This window comes from Aethalodelphis obliquidens, unplaced genomic scaffold (assembly GCF_003676395.1).
Source record: "Aethalodelphis obliquidens isolate GAN/ISIS:26980383/991018 unplaced genomic scaffold, ASM367639v1 scaffold32, whole genome shotgun sequence".
Lineage (NCBI taxonomy): Eukaryota > Metazoa > Chordata > Mammalia > Artiodactyla > Delphinidae > Aethalodelphis > Aethalodelphis obliquidens.
In genome coordinates, this window is record NW_020837976.1 from 10,099,411 (window position 1) to 10,120,306 (window position 20,896).

Here is a 20,896-nt window from a genome sequence, read left to right on the forward strand (position 1 = left end):
CAAGATTCTGATTCCAGTTCTTTTTGATAAATACCCTGAAGTGGGATTGCTGGATCATATGGTAGTTCTACTTTTTATTTTTTTGAGGAACTTCACTGTAACTGTTTTCCATAGCAGCTGCACCATTTTGCATTCTCACCAACAGTGTACAAAGGTTCCAGTTTCTCCACATCCTCACCAACACTTGTTGTCTTTTGTTTTTTTGATAATAGCTATCATAACAGCTATGAGGTGATATTTCATTGTGGTTTTGATTTGTATTTCCCTTATGATTAGTGGCATTGAGAATCTTCATATACGTGTTGGCCATTTGTATGTCATCTTTGGAGAAATCTCTATTCGTATTTTTAGCCCATTCTGTAATTGGGTCATTAGTTTCTTTGCTGTTGAGTTGTAGGAGTTCCTTATGTATTTTGGAGATTAACCCTCTGTCAGATATGTGGTTTCGAGATACTTTCTCCCATTACATATGTTGCCTTTCACTCTGTTGTTTCCTTTGCTATGCAGAAGCTTTTTAGTTTAATGCAGTCCCACTTGTCTGTTTTGGCTTTCATTGCCTGATTGCAAATATTTTTGATCAGTCTTTGGCTAGTCTTATTGTGTCTTTTGACATACGTAAGTATTATATTTATACTTTTATATATATTATATTTATTTTCTTTATGTTTTTTGCTTTTTGTGTCATGCTTGAGAAATCCTTTCCCACATCATAAAGTTATAGAAGATATTTTCTTCTTTAACATTTTAAAGCTGTGCTTTTCACATTTATTTTGGATGTATAACATGAGGTAGGAAAAATTTTCCCCAAGTGATAACCATTTGTCCCAGTACCATTCATTGAGGAGTCCATTCTTTCCCCACTGATTTATAATGCCATTTTGGTCCTACACATCTCTATTCTGTTCTGTTGCTTCGTTTATTCCTCTAATACCATGCTATCTTAATTACTGTGGCTTTAACAATAGGTCTTAATATCATGTAGGGAAAGTTCTCCCTCTTGTTTTACCTAGAAAATTGTTTCTGTTATTCTTGGTCCTTTGCTATTCCATATGAATTTTAGGATCAGACTTGAGTTTTCTAAAAATTCCTGTAGAGATTTTGATCGGAAGCATTATAAAGGTTGAATTTATTGAAATCATAGATTAATTTGGAGAGAATTGACATCATATGATACTCATTTTTCCCACCCAATTTCCCACCTGTTTATCTCTTCCATTAAAAAAAAAAATTCAGTAAAAGAAGTCCATTTAGAGCACACATAAATATGTTCTAGTATATCTTTTCCTGGTAAAACCTTACAGTTTTTTTTTTTTTTTTTTTTTTTCGGTACGTGGGCCTCACACTGTTGTGGCCTCTCCCGTTGCGGAGCACAGGCTCCGGACGTGCAGGCCCAGCGGCCATGGTTCACGGGCCCAGCTGCTCCGCGGCATGTGGGATCTTCCCGGACCGGGGCACGAACCCGTGTCCCCTGCATCTGCAGGCAGACTCTCAACCACTGCACCGCCAGGGAAGCCCCTAAAACCTTACAGTTTTTGTTGCTGTACAAATGGATCTTTTTTCCTGTTTTATAATCTTAAGTGGTTATTACTAGTGAGTAGGAATATTAAGGATTTTTATGTTAATCTTTCATTTAGCAGCTTTGCTGATTTATTAGTTCTAATAGTTCTAAATAATTTACCTGTAGATTCTTTTGGATTTATTATGTAGAAAATTATTTGGTTTGTCAATGCAGTTTTTGTCTCTTACTGCTTCATTTTGTACTTGATTTATTGCATTAACTAGGGCCTCTATCCAGTATTAAATAGAAGGCACCTGTTTTTCCTTGATTTTAGTGGGAATGCATCTAAAATTTTATTATTATGGATGGTGTTCACTACAGTTTTTTTAACATATTCTTTATCTGTTCTATGATGCTATCATCCTGAATTTAAGATTTCTCCATTGAATGGTTCTTACTCAAATCAGAATCTTGTATGCAGTTAAAAAAATGTATACATCTGACTTCATTCCCAGATACTCTGCTATCTAGAGTTTAGGGATTTGTACTTTTAAAAGCATTGTGGGTGATGAGAGGTTTTTTTGTTTTTGTTTCCATTCTGGAGGTTGAATTTTAGTGAATGGTTTCTACATAAGATGAAATAAATGATCATATGTTTTTTAAATTGATAGTATGGTTGTCAGTAATAGATTTTCTATTGTTGAACTCATTCATACATTTCTAGAATAAATGAGTAGGTTCCCAGTAATAGCCCTGGGCATGATACAGGATGATCAGGAAGGACTAGAATGATGATAACAATAATAATGGAAAATAGAGAATTGTAAAAGTAGGTGGAAAGGAGAAAACATTTAAAAAGGGCATTCACTTTGATATTAAAATGCTTTAAATCAGGAGTTTTGTGATTGCATACCCCACCAGTGAAAAAAATTGAGCATGTGCTCTGAGTATGTGTGTGTTTATTTTAAAACTATGCATGTGTTTTATAGTACTGATACTTTACTCATAACACATGCAAAATTTAAGTGAGATAAAGATGAAAAAGTTACTTTAAAAATAAGTTTGCTTTATTTAATGGTATAAAATATTTTCATTCTTAAAGTTTTATTACTGTTTTTATTGAAAACAATGTGGTTGACTATGATTTCTAAAATTTCTTAAAATCTTGGTTTAATATAGTGACAGTAATTTAAAGATTTCGATTAAATTCACTTTACTTTGATACTTGGTCTGATGACTATCATGGCTGAAAAGATACCTACAACACACAATACAGATCCAAATGGAAGAGTATGTCATAGGTTGAGATTCCTATATTTTTCAGTCCCATTTGGTAAATATTGAAAGGGCTTTTGTTGAAATTTTCCATAGTCTCTGATTATGTTATAGTTGTTCTTACAAACGAATTGGAAGTTTTTATATTTTATTAGGGCATGTTCAAAACCCAATGATTATCTTTATTTGGAAGATTTAAAAACAGTTTAGAAAAATCTGTTACCAAGTTTAAATGTATAGATATGAGATTTTTAAAAAATAGGTGACATACTGTTTTTGGTAAAGTCATAACATCCCTTTAACACATGCACTCTCCGTAGTTTGAATTTATTTTGAAAAGCAGTTTTTAGTCTCCACATTGTTAGAATACCACCTTTACCTGCAGAGACAGATTAATAACTGCTAAAAAGATGCAAAATAGTGGTTTAATAGTCTCCTATTTGGGCAGGGAAGCTTTCTTGCAGAGAATGTGTGTGGAGACACAACAGTATTTTCACAGAAGGGAAATGACTGTCATTGGAGAACATCTGTTAGGTAGATGATACAGTATTGCTTGTCCTTTTGTAAAAGAAAAATGAAAAGTCAGTTTTCTAAGTTTCACAACAGTTTTGTGGTCCACTACCTATCTCGTTTTTATTTTAATGTTTCTGCTATTGAAAGGCCTTGTTTTTATAAAATTGACTACATTGATGAAATTCTGTAATGCATGACTGACAGTCCTCATATGGAATGCCCACTTTTCTCTCAGGATTTCTCTGATACTGCATAAGACACATGACTCTGGCATGGGGTCCCAGTGAGGACATCAAGTTACTCTGTATATTAAATGTTGGAAAGCCTAGTTCCTTTTTGGAAAATATAAACATAATGAACATTCAAATATTTTTTCTTAACCTACTCCATTTAGGAGTTGTAGCATCATTTTGGATGCTACAACCTTAAACTATATCCTAGTTACAAGTCAAGAAGTTCACAAATTCTTGATTCTACCCCAGCATTCAAAAACTAACTAGTCCAGGTAGAGGTAGGGGAGTCTCTTAATTTGAAAGTCTAAAGGACCTGGGGAAATGTTCATGCTATGGATTTAAGACAATTCTGCAAAATACTATATTCTCTATACTTTTGTAACTATGCCTAAATTAATTTTTAAAGGACCTCATAAGCAGTCTTATCAGAATTTATTTGAAAAGTAATTAATGCCATAATTATATCATAGTTCAGAACTATTTGAAGTTTAGGCTTTTCAAACAAATTCAGACTGGTTGTCTTCATTAGCAGTTAATGAATCTGTGTTGTGCTTTATTACTTGAAGGATTAACTTCTCCCCCTCCCCCCCATGCCTCTTAAGTAATAGGAGTGAAACATCCACATCTGATAACACAGAAACGTATCAAGAGAATACAAGGTAAGCTTTTGAATTTCTATTATTTTAGTAAATAATACCTATCACTTTGTAATAATGGATTTTTAAATTAAAAAAATTTAAATTCAGTTAAATCATCAGACATAATGCATAAGTTAGCAGTTTAGAGATAAATGATGCAGTTGCTTTTACAGGTCACATTAAATTAGAAGCGTGTAGCTCTCCTCTTTCACTGTGGTCAGATTTCTTCCATGCATAATTTAGGCAGAGTTGTCAATACTGAACTGTCCCTTGCTGAAATTGAGATATTAAAACCCAGTGATGGCCTGATCCTCAGAATATTTTGAAATGTTGATCATTCTGATGGCTGATGCTTTTGTTTTTCACTTTTCCTATGAATTTTGTATGTTAGAGTCTTAGAACTAGGATAAATTAAAGATACACCATATGGATGTAAGTCTTTTAAAAGTTTTAATTTCCTAGATATGGTGTTTCCATACTGGGACACCATGGGATATTTAGAATTTTCAAGGGACATACAGTGACATCTATTAGTTACAGGAATGACTAAGTTGTTTGAATCTAACTACTTTAATAAATGAGACAGCTAGGTTTGTTATTATTTTTGTTTAGGACTCTTGTAGAGGCACCATTAAAAAATTTCCTAGACACTAAGGGTACTGTAAACTGAGATTGTTTAGGAATATCTATTGTAGATTATTTATTGAAAACATAGTTTTTTAAAAGTGAGACAATCTTTGATTAGTCTATAATTATAACTTTTAAAGAAAGAAATAAAAATTGGTCAAAAAATAGGAGCTCATCATTTTTACGTTATGATTTCAAATTCAGTATGCTGCATTTAAAATTGTTTTATAGTTCTTCTGGGCATCCCACCTTTAAGTGTCCCTTGTGTCAAGAATCAAATTTTACCAGACAGCGTTTACTGGATCACTGTAATAGTAATCACCTATTTCAGATAGTTCCTGTGGTAAGTATGTATGTTTAAGACAGTCTTCTGTTTAAGGTATGCTGTCCCATTTATTTCACTTCATTTGTACAAGGGAAAGTGGTTACTTTAAATTTTGTGGGGCATTGTCAGTAAGGTATATTTTGTCAACAAAAGATTGATGACTGTGAAGCAAAATGAGATTTTTAAAATCCCAGTAACTAACTTATAAAAAGACGTATGCTTAATTGTGAGGGTAATGTACGAAAATAGCCTGGAAAGAGTGAAATAAGGAAAGGTGAACTGAGGATTCATTACCAAGCAGTAGCATTGTAAATTGTATCCTTGCAGAATGTAATATATGAGTGCATAAAGCAAGAAAGGAAAAGAATCATACTTTCTTTTTGATGCATACATATCTTTTTTTTTTTTTACATCTTTATTGGAGTATAATTGCTTTACAGCGGTGTGTTAACTTCTGCTTTATAACAAAGTGAATCAGTTATACGTATACATATGTTCCCATATCTCTTCCCTCTTGCGTCTCCCTCCCTCCCACCCTCCCTATCCCACCCCTCTAGGCGGTCACAAAGCACCGAGCTGATCTCCCTGTGCTATGTGGCTGCTTCCCATTAGCTATCTGTTTTACGTTTGGTAGTGTATATATGTCCATGCCACTCTCTCACTTCGTCCCAGCTTACCCTTCCCCCTCCCCATATCCTCAAGTCCATTCTCTAGTAGGTCTGTGTTTTTATTCCTGTCTTACCCCTAGGTTCTTCATGACATTTTTTTTTCTTAAATTCCATATATATGTGTTAGCATACGGTATTTGTCTTTCTCTTTCTGACTTACTTCACTCTGTATGACAGACTCTAGGTCTATCCACCTCATTACAAATAGCTCAATTTCGTTTCTTTTTATGGCTGAGTAATATTCCATTGTATATATGTGCCACATCTTCTTTATCCATTCATCTGATGATGGGCACTTAGGTTGTTTCCATCTCCGGACTATTGTAAATAGAGCTGCAATGAACATTTTGGTACATGACTCTTTTTGAATTATGGTTTTCTCAGGGTATATGCCCAGTAGTGGGATTGCTGGGTCATATGGTAGTTCTATTTGTAGTTTTTTAAGGAACCTCCATACTGTTCTCCACAGTGGCTGTACCAATTCACATTCCCACCGACAGCGCAAGAGTGTTCCCTTTTCTCCACACCCTCTCCCGCATTTATTGTTTGCAGATTTTTTGATGATGGCCATTCTGACTGGTGTGAGATGATATCTCATTGTAGTTTTGATTTGCATTTCTCTAATGATTAATGATGTTGAGCATTCATTCATGTGTTTGTTAGCAATCTGTATATCTTCTTTGGAGAAATGTCTATTTAGGTCTTCTACCCATTTTTGGATTGGGTTGTTTTTTTGTTACTGAGCTGCATGAGCTGCTTATACATTTTGGAGATTAATCCTTTGTCAGTTGCTTCATTTGCAAATACTTTCTCCCATTCTGAGGGTTGTCTTTTGGTCTTGTTTATGGTTTCCTTTGCTGTGCAAAAGCTTTGAAGTTTCATTAGGTCCCATTTGTTTATTTTTGTTTTTATTTCCATTTTTCTAGGAGGTGGGTCAAAAAGGATCTTGCTGTGATTTATGTCATAGAGTGTCCTGCCTATGTTTTCCTCTAAGTGTTTGATAGTTTCTGGCCTTAAATTTAAGTCTTTAATCCATTTTGAGTTTATTTTTGTGTATGGTGTTAGGGAGTGATCTCATCTCATACTTTTACATGTACCTGTCCAGTTTTCCCCGCACCACTTATTGAAGAGGCTGTCCTTTCTCCACTGTACATTCCTGCCTCCTTTATGAAAGATAAGGTGACCATATGTGCGTGGGTTTACCTCTGGGCTTTCTATCCTGTTCCATTGATCTTTCTGTTTTTGTGCCAGTACCATACTGTCTTGATTACTGTAGCTTTGTAGTATAGTCTGAAGTCAGGGAGCCTGATTCCTCCAGCTCTGTTTTTCGTTCTCAAGATTGCTTTGGCTATTCGGGGTCTTTTGTGTTTCCATACAAATTGTGGAATTTTTTGTTCTAGTTCTGTGAAAAATGCCAGTGGTAGTTTGATAGGGATTGCATTGAATCTGTAGATTGCTTTGGGTAGTAGTCATTTTCACAATGTTGATTCTTCCAATCCAGGAACATGGTATATCTGTCCATCTATTTGTATCATCCTTAATATCTTTCATCAGTGTCTTATAATTTTCTGCATACAGATCTTTTGTCTCCTTAGGTAGGTTTATTCCTAGATATTTTATTCTTTTTGTTGCAATGGTAAATGGGAGTGTTTTCTTGATTTCACTTTCAGATTTTTCATCATTAGTGTATAGGAATGCCAGAGATTTCTGTGCATTAATTTTGTATCCTGCTACTTTACCAAATTCATTGATAAGCTCTAGTAGTTTTCTGGTAGCATCTTTAGGATTCTCTATGTATAGTGTGATGTCATCTGCAAACAGTGGCGGCTTTACTTCTTCTTTTCCGATTTGGATTCCTTTTATTTCCTTTTCTTCTCTGATTGCTGTGGCTAAAACTTCCAAAACTATGTTGAATAAGAGTGGTGAGAGTGGGCAACCTTGTCTTGTACCTGATCTTAGTGGAAATGCATTCAGTTTTTCACCATTGAGGATGATGTTTGCTGTGGGTTTGTCATATATGGCCTTTATTATGTTGAGGAAAGTTCCCTCTATGCCTACTCTCTGCAGGGTTTTTATCATAAATAGGTGTTGAATTTTGTCGAAAGCTTTCTCTGCATCGAATGAGATGATCATATGGTTTTTCTCCTTCAGTTTGTTAATATGGTGTATCACGTTGTTTGATTTGCATATATTGAAGAATCCTTGCATTCCTGGGGTAACCCCACTTGATCATGGTGTATGATCCTTTTAATGTGCTGTTGGATTCTGTTTGCTAGTATTTTGTTGAGGATTTTTGCATCTGTGTTCATCAGTGATATTGGCCTGTAGTTTTCTTTCTTTGTGACATCCTTGTCTGGTTTTGGTATCAAGGTGATGGTGGCCTCGTAGAATGAGTTTGAGAGTGTTCCTCCCTCTGCTATATTTTGGAAGAGTTTGAGAAGGATAGGTGTTAGCTCTTCTGTAAATGTTTGATAGAATTGGCCTGTGAAGCCATCTGGTCCTGGGCTTTTGTTTGTTGGAAGATTTTTAATCACAGTTTCAATTTCAGTGCTTGTGATTGGTCTGTTCATATTTTCTATTTCTTCCTGATTCAATCTTGGCAGGTTGTGCATTTCTAAGAATTTGTCCATTTCTTCCAGGTTGTCCGTTTTATTGGCATAGAGTTGCTCGTAGTAATCTCTCATGATCTTTTGTATTTTTGCAGTGTCAGTTGTTACTTCTCCTTTTTCATTTCTAATTCTATTGATTTGAGTCTTCTCCCTTTTTTTCTTGATGAGTCTGGCTAATGGTTTATCAATTTTGTTTATCTTCTCAAAGAACCAGCTTTTAGTTTTATTGATCTTTGCTATTGTTTCCTTCATTTCTTTTTCATTTATTTCTGATCTGATTTTTATGATTTCTATCCTTCTGCTAACTTTGGGGTTTTTTTTGTTCTCCTTTCTCTAATTGCTTTAGGTACAAGGTTAGGTTGTTTATTCGAGATGTTTCCTGTTTCTTTTTTTTTTTTTTTTCCGTGTTTCTTAAGGTAGGATTGTCTTGCTATAAACTTCCCTCTTAGAACTGCTTTTGCTGCCTCCCATATGTTTTGGGTCGTCGTGTCTCCATTGTCATTTGTTTCTTGGTATTTTTTTATTTCCTCTTTGATTTCTTCAGTGATCACTTTGTTATTAAGTAGTGTATTGTTTAGCCTCCATGTGATGCATACATATCTTTTTGATGCCATTTTGAGGGTGTGTATGAGAGTGGTGAGACCTTTTTTGATGAGTGAAGGAGAATAGAGCAGAGTGCAGGATTCCAACATTGTGTTAATGGTTCTACAGCTCCACATTTGGAGCATGAGTTTCAATTTCAACTGTATATCAAACAGGAGAAACTGAGCTGGAAGAGATACTTACCATTTTGATATGTAAATATTTTCTTCAGAAATTAGAAGGAAAATGTATCAAAAGATAAAATAAGGATTGTGGATACATCTTAGCAGTTTTACAAAAAGTTGTGGAAGAGTATGCCCCAGTATGCCCTTAAAGTCTCGGGTCGTGCTAAGGGAGATACTCCCCCTACTTTGCTCATTAGGAGAGGGTCTGTTACTGTTAAGTAAACAGATACAGTGCCAAAGACATCTCCTGGGGAAAATCTCATATTTAAGAGATTTCATTTGTTTTATATTGCATTAGTGAATTTTTGTTTCTGCATTATATTCAACATAGCACAAACTTTGGCTATAGTCCAGTTACTAAAGTTCTGTTTTGTTTCATTTCAGTCTGTAATTCATTCACTTTTTAAGATGTACTTACTTCACTTGAAACCTTAAGGATACAATTTAAGGCTTCCTTTGCTTTCATCTTACTTATAAATGAAATTAAACTAATAATAATAATTATGTCACAGTTATTGTATGGCTCTAATGAGATTACATACTGGTTACTGGTAATTATTATTACAGTTGGTTAAGGCTGGATATGGTGTTGCTGTTAAAACAGTAGCATAATCAGATTTAAGTAATAGAACATGTTAGATCTCTCTTTTTATTGTGTTGTGTTGGATTAGTGTAATTTATCTAAGGTAATTTGATCTAGAAATAATCTAGTCATGAAATTTGGCCCTTAGAAATGCTTTTCATGTAGATTTTTTTGTAACATGTTTTAATACTTTCAATAATGTTGTTTGGTTATTTTCATGATTTTTTATTTGAAATACTGTGTTTTTTATAGACATGTCCTATTTGTGTGTCTCTTCCTTGGGGAGATCCTAGCCAGATTACTAGAAATTTCGTTAGTCATCTAAATCAAAGGCATCAGTTTGATTATGGAGAATTTGTGGTAAGTGAGTTTTTCAAGATTAAGAAAATACCATTTAAATATTGAAGTTAAATTAACTTTTTCAATCTAGACTTGAGTTTTGAGGCAAGATGTATCATACTGGATGGTTATAGAGCAAGTTCTGTTGTTTTTATGATAATATAGGTGAATTTTGGTTTGTAGAAGTGGTAAAAGTTGAATTTACTGTCCACCTTCTATATTAGAGAGATAATTAATAGAGGAAGAGCAAACCCCCAGATTAACAAAATGATGATATATATGAAAACTGTCTAGATTTAAGGAAAATTATACTTGCTAGAAAAGTAAAATTGGTATGACAGATGGAGGATGTATTTCTTGTGTAGTGTAAGTAGCTTGTTAAACTCATAATAGATTTCTTTTATCTGCACGTGAGACACATTCTTTTTAAAAATGAGGGAGCTTATTTATGTAAAGCCAGGTTGAATGGCAGATTCTGGCCTTAGTTCACTGCTTTAACAGAGTGCATGAGGGAAGTTATATAATATAAAAATGGATCCCCAGAGCAAAGCATGAGGTTAATTTCTACTTCCCAAATGTGTCTTGATAGTTACAAAAAAAAAAATTAGATGACTTTCATTTTATTAATTGTGAAATTGCATTTTATTCATCTTCAATGAATTAAAACCTTATCTAATTCAAGATTCAGCCTGACAAAGAATGGTTCATACTTGTTTTCCAGTTTATGTAATAAGCACAGACATGTGCAATTCTGAGAATGGCATGAACAGAATTTCCATTTCTTCTGCCCTCCAGTGTTGAAATTATGTCATTCTTGATATATATATTTTTTATTTTGTGTAATTTACATTTTTTAGTCACACTGTATAAAAATATATATGTAATAATATTTCAAATATATGTAAAATTCAAGTGTACTCTGATAATTTTAGTAGTTTTATGAAGTAATTATAGGTTATTCTTAAATTCTCAGTGTAAGAAAGGTTACTGCATCTGGAGAACTATGTGTTTGGAAAAACAAAAATTTATTTTGTGAACTGCTTTTGATCTAATTGTCAGACTGTTTTACCTTGCCACAGAAGAACATGTAATTTTAATGATTTGAGATTGTCAAATGGAGGCCTATTTTAAAGCAAGTCCATAGACCATAATTGAAAGGAAATAGAATTTTTCAAGTTGAGTAGTAGTATAATCAGACTGAGTGAACTGTAATTTTTACCTTTATGTTATGATTAAGATGATGTTAATTCAACTGTCTTAATGTAATAAGTGCTTATTTTCTTTAAAATAAATATACCTTCCAACATTGGCATTCTTTTCTAGAGATGACAGAAAATTTATGATTGTGGGTTACCCTTAACTATACTACTTTCAATTAATAACTTATCATAAAACACTGTAATTCTCAAATTTCATTGTCTGCTAATCATCTGTTATTTATCAATTATTCCTAAATAATTGTAACTGAATTTTTTTATTAAAAGTTTAGGTATTTAGTGCTTATATTTTAAAGAAGTATATGGTGTAACATAAACTGTTTCAAGTATGTATGTGTATCAAGATGTGTAATGTATTGGACTAAGTATTGAGTATGTTTTTCCTATTGACATGTTAATGTTACTGTTTTTAGAATCTTCAGCTAGATGAGGAAACCCAATATCAAACTGCTGTTGAAGAATCTTTTCAGGTAAACGTCTGAAGGCTGTAGACGTCTCTGCATCTTTGTACCTGCAAGTGCCATCTTTAAGGAGAAAACTACATGAAGTCACCGTTTCAATAACTTGATGTGCATATTAATAAAAGTAATTCAGTCTATTGATTTAGTTTTTAATTGAAAAAGGTGGGCCATCTAAAAACTTCATTCTCTTGATAAGTTTAAAGATAAAAGTTAGGACATTATCTTTAAAAGCATTAAAAGGATTATATTTCATTAATGTAATGGTGAAAAGGGAATCCCTGTTGTACTTATCTTTTTATATTACATATTGAATTTTTCCTTGCTTTTGAAATTTGGTGCAGTTCCTCCCATTGACATTATTGTACACAGGTAACAGAGTACCAAATTGTGAAAGATGAGATTGATATAAACCTAACAAATCTGAGCCAGTTATTTGAGTTGCAGAATGGAGACTTGAAGTGCTAAATGAAACAATCCAAAGGAAACTTTTTTAAATACAGATTCTAGCAGAGGAATTCAACTATTATAAGAAAATTGTATTTATATAATGTTTAGTATTTTTGAAGACTAGTGAGATTTCTTTACTAATTTTGACTCTTTAAAAAGTGAAAGCTCATTGTATAGATATTTCCTTTTTGCTGTTAGAAGGAAATATCAAGAGAAAAATTTATTTCTTTGGTGGGCAGTTGGTAATTTCATATCTTGTTTGTTTGGCTGACTAATTTGTAAGCCTAAAGTACAGTAAGCTGAATTACAGCTCTTTGGCCTCAGAATTTTCAATAGCAGAATTGCTGATTAGCTAAGATGAAACTTTTATTAGAAACTTTCAGTTGGTGATATTACATTCTATATATATATTTAAATGAGAGGTTTGACTTCGTCTCAGTTTAGAAATTTGTTCAAATCTAAAGATGTATATGCATATATACATACACTTTTGTATGTGTATATACACATATATGCATGCAGTTTGTCAGGTTATATACAGAATTTCTATTAAGATTTTAAAAATGCACAAGCAATATGGGATCAAAGTATTTATCTGATTTGATTAAAATTTTGTATGTCACCAAATTTTTAAAGTAACAGTCAAATGCTAAGTTATCTACTTGGCTACTATTACACCTTAAAAATGAGTTTACACACCTACACAATTACCTGTTTATATGGTGCTCATTTGTTATCTTAAGGTAATGTGGGACTATAGTAGTGAGGTGGATTCTACCAGCCACTCTGTTTCACTACATTTTAGTCAAAAACTGGGTTTGTTCTTAGTATTCATTAATGAGAATCATAAAATAACTTGTACTAGAAGGCCCAAATCACAGAATAAAAGATGAAGAGTGGATTAGCTGACATTCCATACTAATACATTGTTGATGCTTTCTTTAAAATAAATAACTCAAAAGAACATAAAAGAAAGTCTCAGAAGTAGTTTGCTGCTAATATATACATATATTGTATAAAAAGGTATATTTTGATTTTGTTAAAATCCTTGTTGACTTTTCTACAGTGAACATTTTTTTAACTTGATTTAATAAAAATGTTAATTTTGGAAGTGGAGTTTTGTAAAAACCTTTTTCAGTCAAACAGTAATTTATGGGTAGTAATAACAATCACCAAAAAAGCCATACATGTTAACATATGCCTTGGTTGTGTCATTCGAAAGAGTGATGTTTACTATGTGCTTGAACATTTCTCTGCGGTTACATGAGTGTAATTGTAAGAATAGCTGTTTAACAAACTCTTTTCTAAAAAAACTTTTGACCATGGGTTTTTCCAGTTTAAGCAATAACTTTAGTACTTTCTTTCAAAATTTAGTACTTCCAGTATGTCAAGTTAAACCATTCTGGGATTTGAGAACTTCTTTAAAGGAAAATTGTAGAGATCATCTTGATGAAATTGTGTTTTGAAGTTTGTGGGTTAGTTAAATATCATTTATAGTCTGGTGTGTCTTTCACATAAGTTTTTTTTGTAAGGAAAATATTGACTTTATTTGCTTTTATCTGGGAGCCCCTCAGTATGGAAATGTTTGTTTAAAACCTCCCTTCCTTTTGTCAGTGGATTAGGAATAGGGATTGGCTTTACAGATACACAGTTTAAATTCATGAGACAGTCCTTGTTTTTAACGTGCATATAGCTGAGTCAGGATAAGGGAGGAAACTGTATTGATACTCTACCTAAATATCAGAATACCACTTACAGGCCTCAACAAATTACAGTTTATGTTGTTAAACAGTCTTATTTGAGATGTATTGCTTTATTTTTCAATTAAACGTGGTTTTCTCCTACTTGTGTGTCTCATTAAAATTTTGTCTAGAGGCAAACATGATAACATTTAACTCTCATAACTCACCCTGGAAGACATGTAGGAGATGACCCATTATTTTGCACTTAAAAAAGTGGATAGGAGAAAGATACCACATGCTGATACTATATGTTGGGTTTACCTTTACAAACCTATTTTATCTTTATTTTCAAATGTTAATCAACTTATAAAGCTATTTTATCAAGTGTTCACACAGCAGGATTTTCAGACCATGCTAGCAACCAGACAGAAAGCTAGTTAACTGGTTAACAGACAGTTTTAAATGGAAAAGTTACCCTTAAATAAGGTATCAGGGTTCTAAGAATGTATTGCCAAATACCATGTCACATACTTGTTGCATGTTTAGCAAGTATTAATTACAATCTTCAGTGAATCATAACTTTATAGGAACCCTTTAGGGCTGCTACTCAAAGAATAAACCCTCTCTGGAGGCTGTGATGTTTGTAGAAAAGGTGTGGCCCAGAATACATGTACTGTAAAACTAATAGAAATATGAATAAAGTACTCATTCCACGTTACCACTTAATATGGAATATAATTTTCTAATTAGGCAGTACAGTTCTGAAAAAAGATGGGGAATGGAAATGAGTTATATCAAGAGGTTAAAAGAAGATACAGAGACCTGAAAGTGTGTGTTACAGCCTGCATCACCCCAACAGCGATTGTCCAATTCTGAGGCTGAGAAATGGGAGTGACTGCACTCTCACCCCGAAATGAGGAAGATAAATGTGTGTATTTTATTAGGTACTTGACTGACAAACTTGCATTACACTATACCATGCAATTTCCTGTGTAATAAGAATTCTTAATAGATTGGTGAAGGATATACCATTGCAGAATATAAGATGAACAGGCAGGGGAGTGAATACGGAGGAGAGACATTAATGAATTATAGCCATTCTAAGGAGGTTATGGAGAGGAAGAAAATACACAAGATGTGAGGGAGGAAATGGCATGTCTGTCTAAATGGGCAAAATAACGGTACATGACACTGAAATTGTGAACAATAATCAGAGCACAGATCAAGAAAAGTTGTTAGAATCCCGTAAGTCCCCTTGTTCCTACTTGCCACTACTACCAACTTTTTTTTTTTTTCTTCTGGCCATGCTGCGCAGCATGTGGGATCTTAGTTCCCCCACCAGGGATTGAACCCGTGCCCCCTGCATTGGAAGCACAAAGTCTTAACCACTGACCACCAGGGAAGTCCCACCACCAACTTCTAATACCACAGATTGTTTTGTCTGTTTTTATACTCTTACAAATGGAAGCACTCAGTAAAAATTATATCTGGCTACTTTTGCTCAGTATTGTTTTGAAATATCTAGGTCAGTTTTGTAAATTGTCTTTTCTGTCCAGAACAGAAAAGCTAAAAAGTAGCTTCTAAAGCTACTTTTAAATATTTGTATGTGGAAGTTAAGTGTATTGCAAATGGTTCCTTCTCCATGCGTGTTGACACCTAGTGGTTCCATGTCTAGATAAAACCTGAAAACTGACTGGTCTTCCCCTCGTAATAACTGAGGAAAAACAGGTGAAGAGTGTAACCAAATGGTTTTCCACTGAAACCAGGTAAGAATCTGACCTTTCTAATAAACTAGGTATAGGATGTTCTGTTTTCACGGCATTTTGTAGGAACAAGATTTTATTTTATTTTATTTATTTATTTTTTTAACATCTTTATTGGAGTATAATTGCTTTACAATGGTGTGTTATTTTCTGCTTTACAACAAAGTGAATCAGTTATATATATACATGTTCCCATATCTCTTCCCTCTTGCGTCTCCCTCCCTCCCACCCTCCCTATCCCTCCCCTCCAGGCGGTCACAAAGCACCGAGCTGATCTCCCTGTGCTATGCGGCTGCTTCCCATTAGCTATCTATTTTACGTTTGGTAGTGTATATATGTCCATGCGTCTCTCTCTCGCTTTGTCACAGCTTACCCTTCCCCCTCCCCGTGTCATCAAGTCCATGCTCTAGTAGGTCTGTGTCTTTATTCCCGTCTTACCTCTAGGTTCTTCATGACCTTTTTTTTTTTTTTTCTTAGATTCCATATATATGTGTTAGCATACGGTATTTGTCTTTCTCTTTCTGACTTACTTCACTCGGTATGACAGACTCTAGGTCTATCCACCTCATTACAAATAGCTCAATTTCGTTTCTTTTTATGGCTGAGTAATATTCCATTGTATATATGTGCCACATCATCTTTATCCATTCATCCAATGATGGACACTTAGGTTGTTTCCATCTCCAGGCTATTGTAAATAGAGCTGCAATGAACATTTTGGTACATGACTCTTTTTGAATTATGGTTTTCTCAGGGTATATGCCCAGTAGTGGGATTGCTGGGTTCTATGGTAGTTCTATTTTTAGCTTTTTAAGGAGCCTCCATACTGTTCTCCATAGTGGCTGAATCAATTCACATTCCCACCGACAGTGCAAGAGGGTTCCCTTTTCTCCACACCCTCTCCAGCATTTATTGTTTGTCGATTTTTTGATGATGTCCATTCTGACCAGTGTGAGATGATATCTCATTGTAGTTTTGATTTGCATTTCTCTAATGATTAATGATGTTGAGCATTCTTTCATGTGTTTGTTAGCAATCTGTATATCTTCTTTGGAGAAATGTCTATTTAGGTCTTCTGCCCATTTTTGGATTGGGTTGTTTGTTTTTTTGTTACTGAGCTGCATGAGCTGCTTGTAAATTTTGGAGATTAATCCTTTGTCAGTTGCTTCATTTGCAAATATTTTCTCCCATTCTGAGGGTTGTCTTTTGGTCTTGTTTATGGTTTCCTTTGCTGTGCAAAAGCTTTGAAATTTCATTAGGTCCCATTTGTTTATTTTTGTTTTTATTTCCATTTTTCTAGGAGGTGGGTCAAAAAGGATCTTGTTGTGATTTATGTCATAGAGCATTCTGCCTATGTTTTCCTCTAAGAGTTTGGTAGTGTCTGGCCTTACATTTAGGTCTTTAATCCATTTTGAGTTTATTTTTGTGTATGGTGTTAGGGAGTGTTGTAATTTCATACTTTTACATGTACCTCCTTGATGGTTTTTGGGGCAGTTTTTAAATTTAGTTTTTATTTTTAAAAATTTCTTGGCTGGGGACTTCCGGGAAGATGGCAGAAGAGTAAGACGCGGAGATCACCTTCCTCTCCACAGATACACCAGAAATACATCTACGCGTGGAACAACTCCTACAGAACACCTACTGAACGCTGGCAGAAGACCTCAAACCTCCCAAAAGGCAAGGAACCCCCCACGTACCTGGTTAGGGCAAAAGAAAAAACTAAACAGAGACAAAAGGATAGGGACAGGTCCTGCACCAGCGGGAGAGAGCTGTGAAGGAGGAAAAGTGTCCACACACTAGGAAGCCCCTTCGCGGGTGGAGACTTCGGGAGGCGGAGTGGGGGAGTTTGGGAGCCGCGGAGGAGAGCACAGCAACAGGGGTGCGGAGGGCAAAGCGGACAGATTCCAGCGCAGAGGATCGGGCCGACCGGCACTCACCAGCCAAGAGGCTTGTCTGCTCGCCCGCCGGGGCGGGCGGGACTGGGAACTGAGGCTCCGGCTTTTGTCGGAGCGCCGGGAGAGGACTGAGGTTGGCGGCGTGAACACAGCCTGCAGGGCGTTGGTGCGCCGCGGCTGGCCGGGAGAGAGTCCGGGGAGGGGTCTGGACCTGCCGAAGAGGCAAGAGACTTTTACGTCCCTCTTTGTTTCCTGGTGCACGAGGAGAGGGGATTAAGAACGCTGCTTGAGAGAGCTCCAGGGACGGGCGCGAGCCGCGGCTAAGAGTGCGGAGCCCAGAGACGGACATGGGACGCTAAGGCCGCTGCTGCCGCCGCCAGGAGGCCTGTGTGCGAACACAGGTCACTAGCCACACGCCCTTCTGGGGAGCCTGTGCAGCCCGCCACTGCCAGGGTCCCGGGATCCAGGGACGGCTCCCCGGGAGAGCGCACGGCGGGCCTCAGGCTGTAGCGTCACGCCGGCCTCTGCCACTGCAGGCCCGCCCCGCACTCCGTGACCCTCCCTACCCCCCGGCCTGGGTGAGCCAGAGCCTCCGAATCAGCGGCTCCTTTAACCTCGTCCTGTCTGAGCAAAGAACAGACGCCCTCCAGCGACCTACACGCACAGGCGGGGCCAAATCCAAAGCTGAGCTCCTGGGAACTGTCAGAACAAAGAAGAGAAAGGGAAATCTCTCCCAGCAGCCTCAGAAGCAGCGGATTAAAGCTCCACAATCAACTTGATATACCCTGCATCTGTGGAATACCTGAATAGACAACGAATCATCCCAAATTAAGGAGCCCTGTGGATGAAAGGCTCTTGGTGCTGCAGCCAGGACTCAGTGCTGTGCCTCTGAGGTGGGAGAGCCAACTTCAGGACACTGGTCCACAAGAGGCCTCCCAGCTGCACATAATATCAAACAGCAAAAATCTCCGAGAGATCTCCATCTCAACGCCAGCACCCAGCTTCACTCAACGACCAGCAAGCTACAGTGCTGGACATCCTATGCCAAACAACTAGCAAGACAGGAACACAACCCCACCCATTAGCAGAGAGGCTGCCCAAAATCATAGTAAGTCTACAGACACCCCAAAACACACCACCAGACGTGGACCTGCCCACCAGAAAGACAAGATCCAGCCTCATACACCAGAACACAGGCACTAGTACCCTCCACCAGGAAGCCTACACAACCCACTGAACCAACCTTAGCCACTGGGGACAGACACAAAAAACAACAGGAACTACGAACCTTCAGCCTGCAAAAAAGGAGACCCCAAACACAGTAAGATAAGCAAAATGAAAAGACAGAAAAACACACAGCAGATGAAGGAGCAAGATAAAAACCCACCAGACCTAACAAATGAAGAGGAAATAGGCAGTCTACCTGAAAAAGAATTCAGAATAATGATAGTAAGGTTGATCCGAAATCTTGGAGATAGAATGGACAATAGAATGGACAAATTGCAAGAATCAGTTAACAAGGACCTAGAAGAACTAAAGATGAAGCAAGCAACGATGAACAACACAATAAATGAAATTAAAAGTACTCTAGATGGGATCAATAGCAGAATAACTGAGGCAGAAGAACGGATAAGTGACCTGGAAGATAAAATAGTGGAAATAACTACTGCAGAGCAGAATAAAGAAAAAAGAATGAAAAGAACTGAGGACAGTCTCAGAGACCTCTGGGACAACATTAAACGCACCAACATTCGAATTATAGGGGTTCCAGAAGAAGAAGAGAAAAAGAAAGGGACTGAGAAAATATTTGAAGAGATTATAGTTGAAAACTTCCCTAATATGGGAAAAGAAATCATTAATCAAGTCCAGGAAGCACAGAGAGTCCCATACAGGATAAATCCAAGGAGAAATACGCCAAGACACATATTAATCAAATTGTCAAAAATTAAATACAAAGAAAACATATTAAAAGCAGCAAGGGAAAAACAACAAATAACACACAAGGGAATCCCCATAAGGTTAACAGCTGATCTTTCAGCAGAAACTCTGCAAGCCAGAAGGGAGTGGCAGGACATATCGAAAGTGTTGAAGGAGAAAAACCTGCAACCAAGATTACTCTACCCAGCAAGGATCTCATTCAGATTTGATGGAGAAATTAAAACCTTTACAGACAAGCAAAAGCTGAGAGAGTTCAGCACCACGAAACCAGCTCTACAACAACTGCTAAAGGAACTTCTCTAGGCAAGAAACACAAAAGAAGGAAAGGACCTACAATAACGAACCCAAAACAATTAAGAAAATGGGAATAGGAACACACATATCGATAATTACCTTAAATGTAAATGGACTAAATGCTCCCACCAAAAGACACAGATTGGCTGAATGGATACAAAAACAAGACCCATATATTTGCTGTCTACAAGAGACCCACTTCAGACCTAGAGACACATACAGACTGAAAGTAAGGGGATGGAAAAAGGTATTTCATGCAAATGGAAACCAAAAGAAAGCTGGAGTAGCAATTCTCATATCAGACAAAATAGACTTTAAAACAAAGACTATTAGAAGAGACAAAGAAGGACACTACATAATGATCAAGGGATCGATCCAAGAGGAAGATATAACAATTGTAAATATTTATGCACCCAACATAGGTGCACCTCAATACATAAGGCAAATACTGACAACCATAAAAGGGGAAATCGACAGTAACACATTCATAGTAGGGGACTTTAACACCCCACTTTCACCAATGGACAGATCATCCAAAATGAAAATAAATAAGGAAACACAAGCTTTAAATGATACATTAAACGAGATGGAGTTAATTGATATTTATAGGACATTCCATCCAAAAACAACAGAATACACATTTTTCTCAAGTGCTCATGGAACATTCTCCAGGATAGATCATATCTTGGGTCACAAATCAAGCCTTGGTAAATTTAAGAAAATTGAAATTGTATCAAGTATCTTTTCTGACCACAACGCCATGAGACTAGATATCAATTACAGGAAAAGATCTGTAAAAAATACAAACACATGGAGGCTAAACAATACACTACTTAATAATGAAGTGATCACTGAAGAAATCAAAGAGGAAATCAAAAAATACCTAGAAACAAATGACAATGGAGACACAACGACCCAAAACCTGTGGGATGCAGCAAAAGCAGTTCTAAGGGGGAAGTTTATAGCAATACAAGCCCACCTTAAGAAGCAGGAAACATCTCGAATAAACAACCTAACCTTGCACCTCAAGCAATTAGAGAAAGAAGAACAAAAAAACCCCAAAGCTAGCAGAAGGAAAGAAATCATAAAAATCAGATCAGAAATAAATGAAAAAGAAATGAAGG

General features: G+C 36.1%; 1 protein-coding gene across 1 annotated transcript in view; it reads left to right on the forward strand.

The window, feature by feature from the left end:
• RNF138 (ring finger protein 138) overlaps nucleotides 1-14,044 on the forward strand; it is a 43,370-nt gene extending 29,326 nt beyond the window's left edge. Inside the window, exons 4-7 of the mRNA XM_027127693.1 lie at nucleotides 4,122-4,178; nucleotides 5,016-5,127; nucleotides 9,989-10,096; nucleotides 11,706-14,044. Coding sequence (XP_026983494.1) covers nucleotides 4,122-4,178; nucleotides 5,016-5,127; nucleotides 9,989-10,096; nucleotides 11,706-11,774 — 346 coding nt within the window. The 3' untranslated portion in view covers nucleotides 11,775-14,044. The remainder of the gene's footprint in view (nucleotides 1-4,121; nucleotides 4,179-5,015; nucleotides 5,128-9,988; nucleotides 10,097-11,705) is intronic.
• Nucleotides 14,045-20,896: the final 6,852 nt, after the last annotated feature.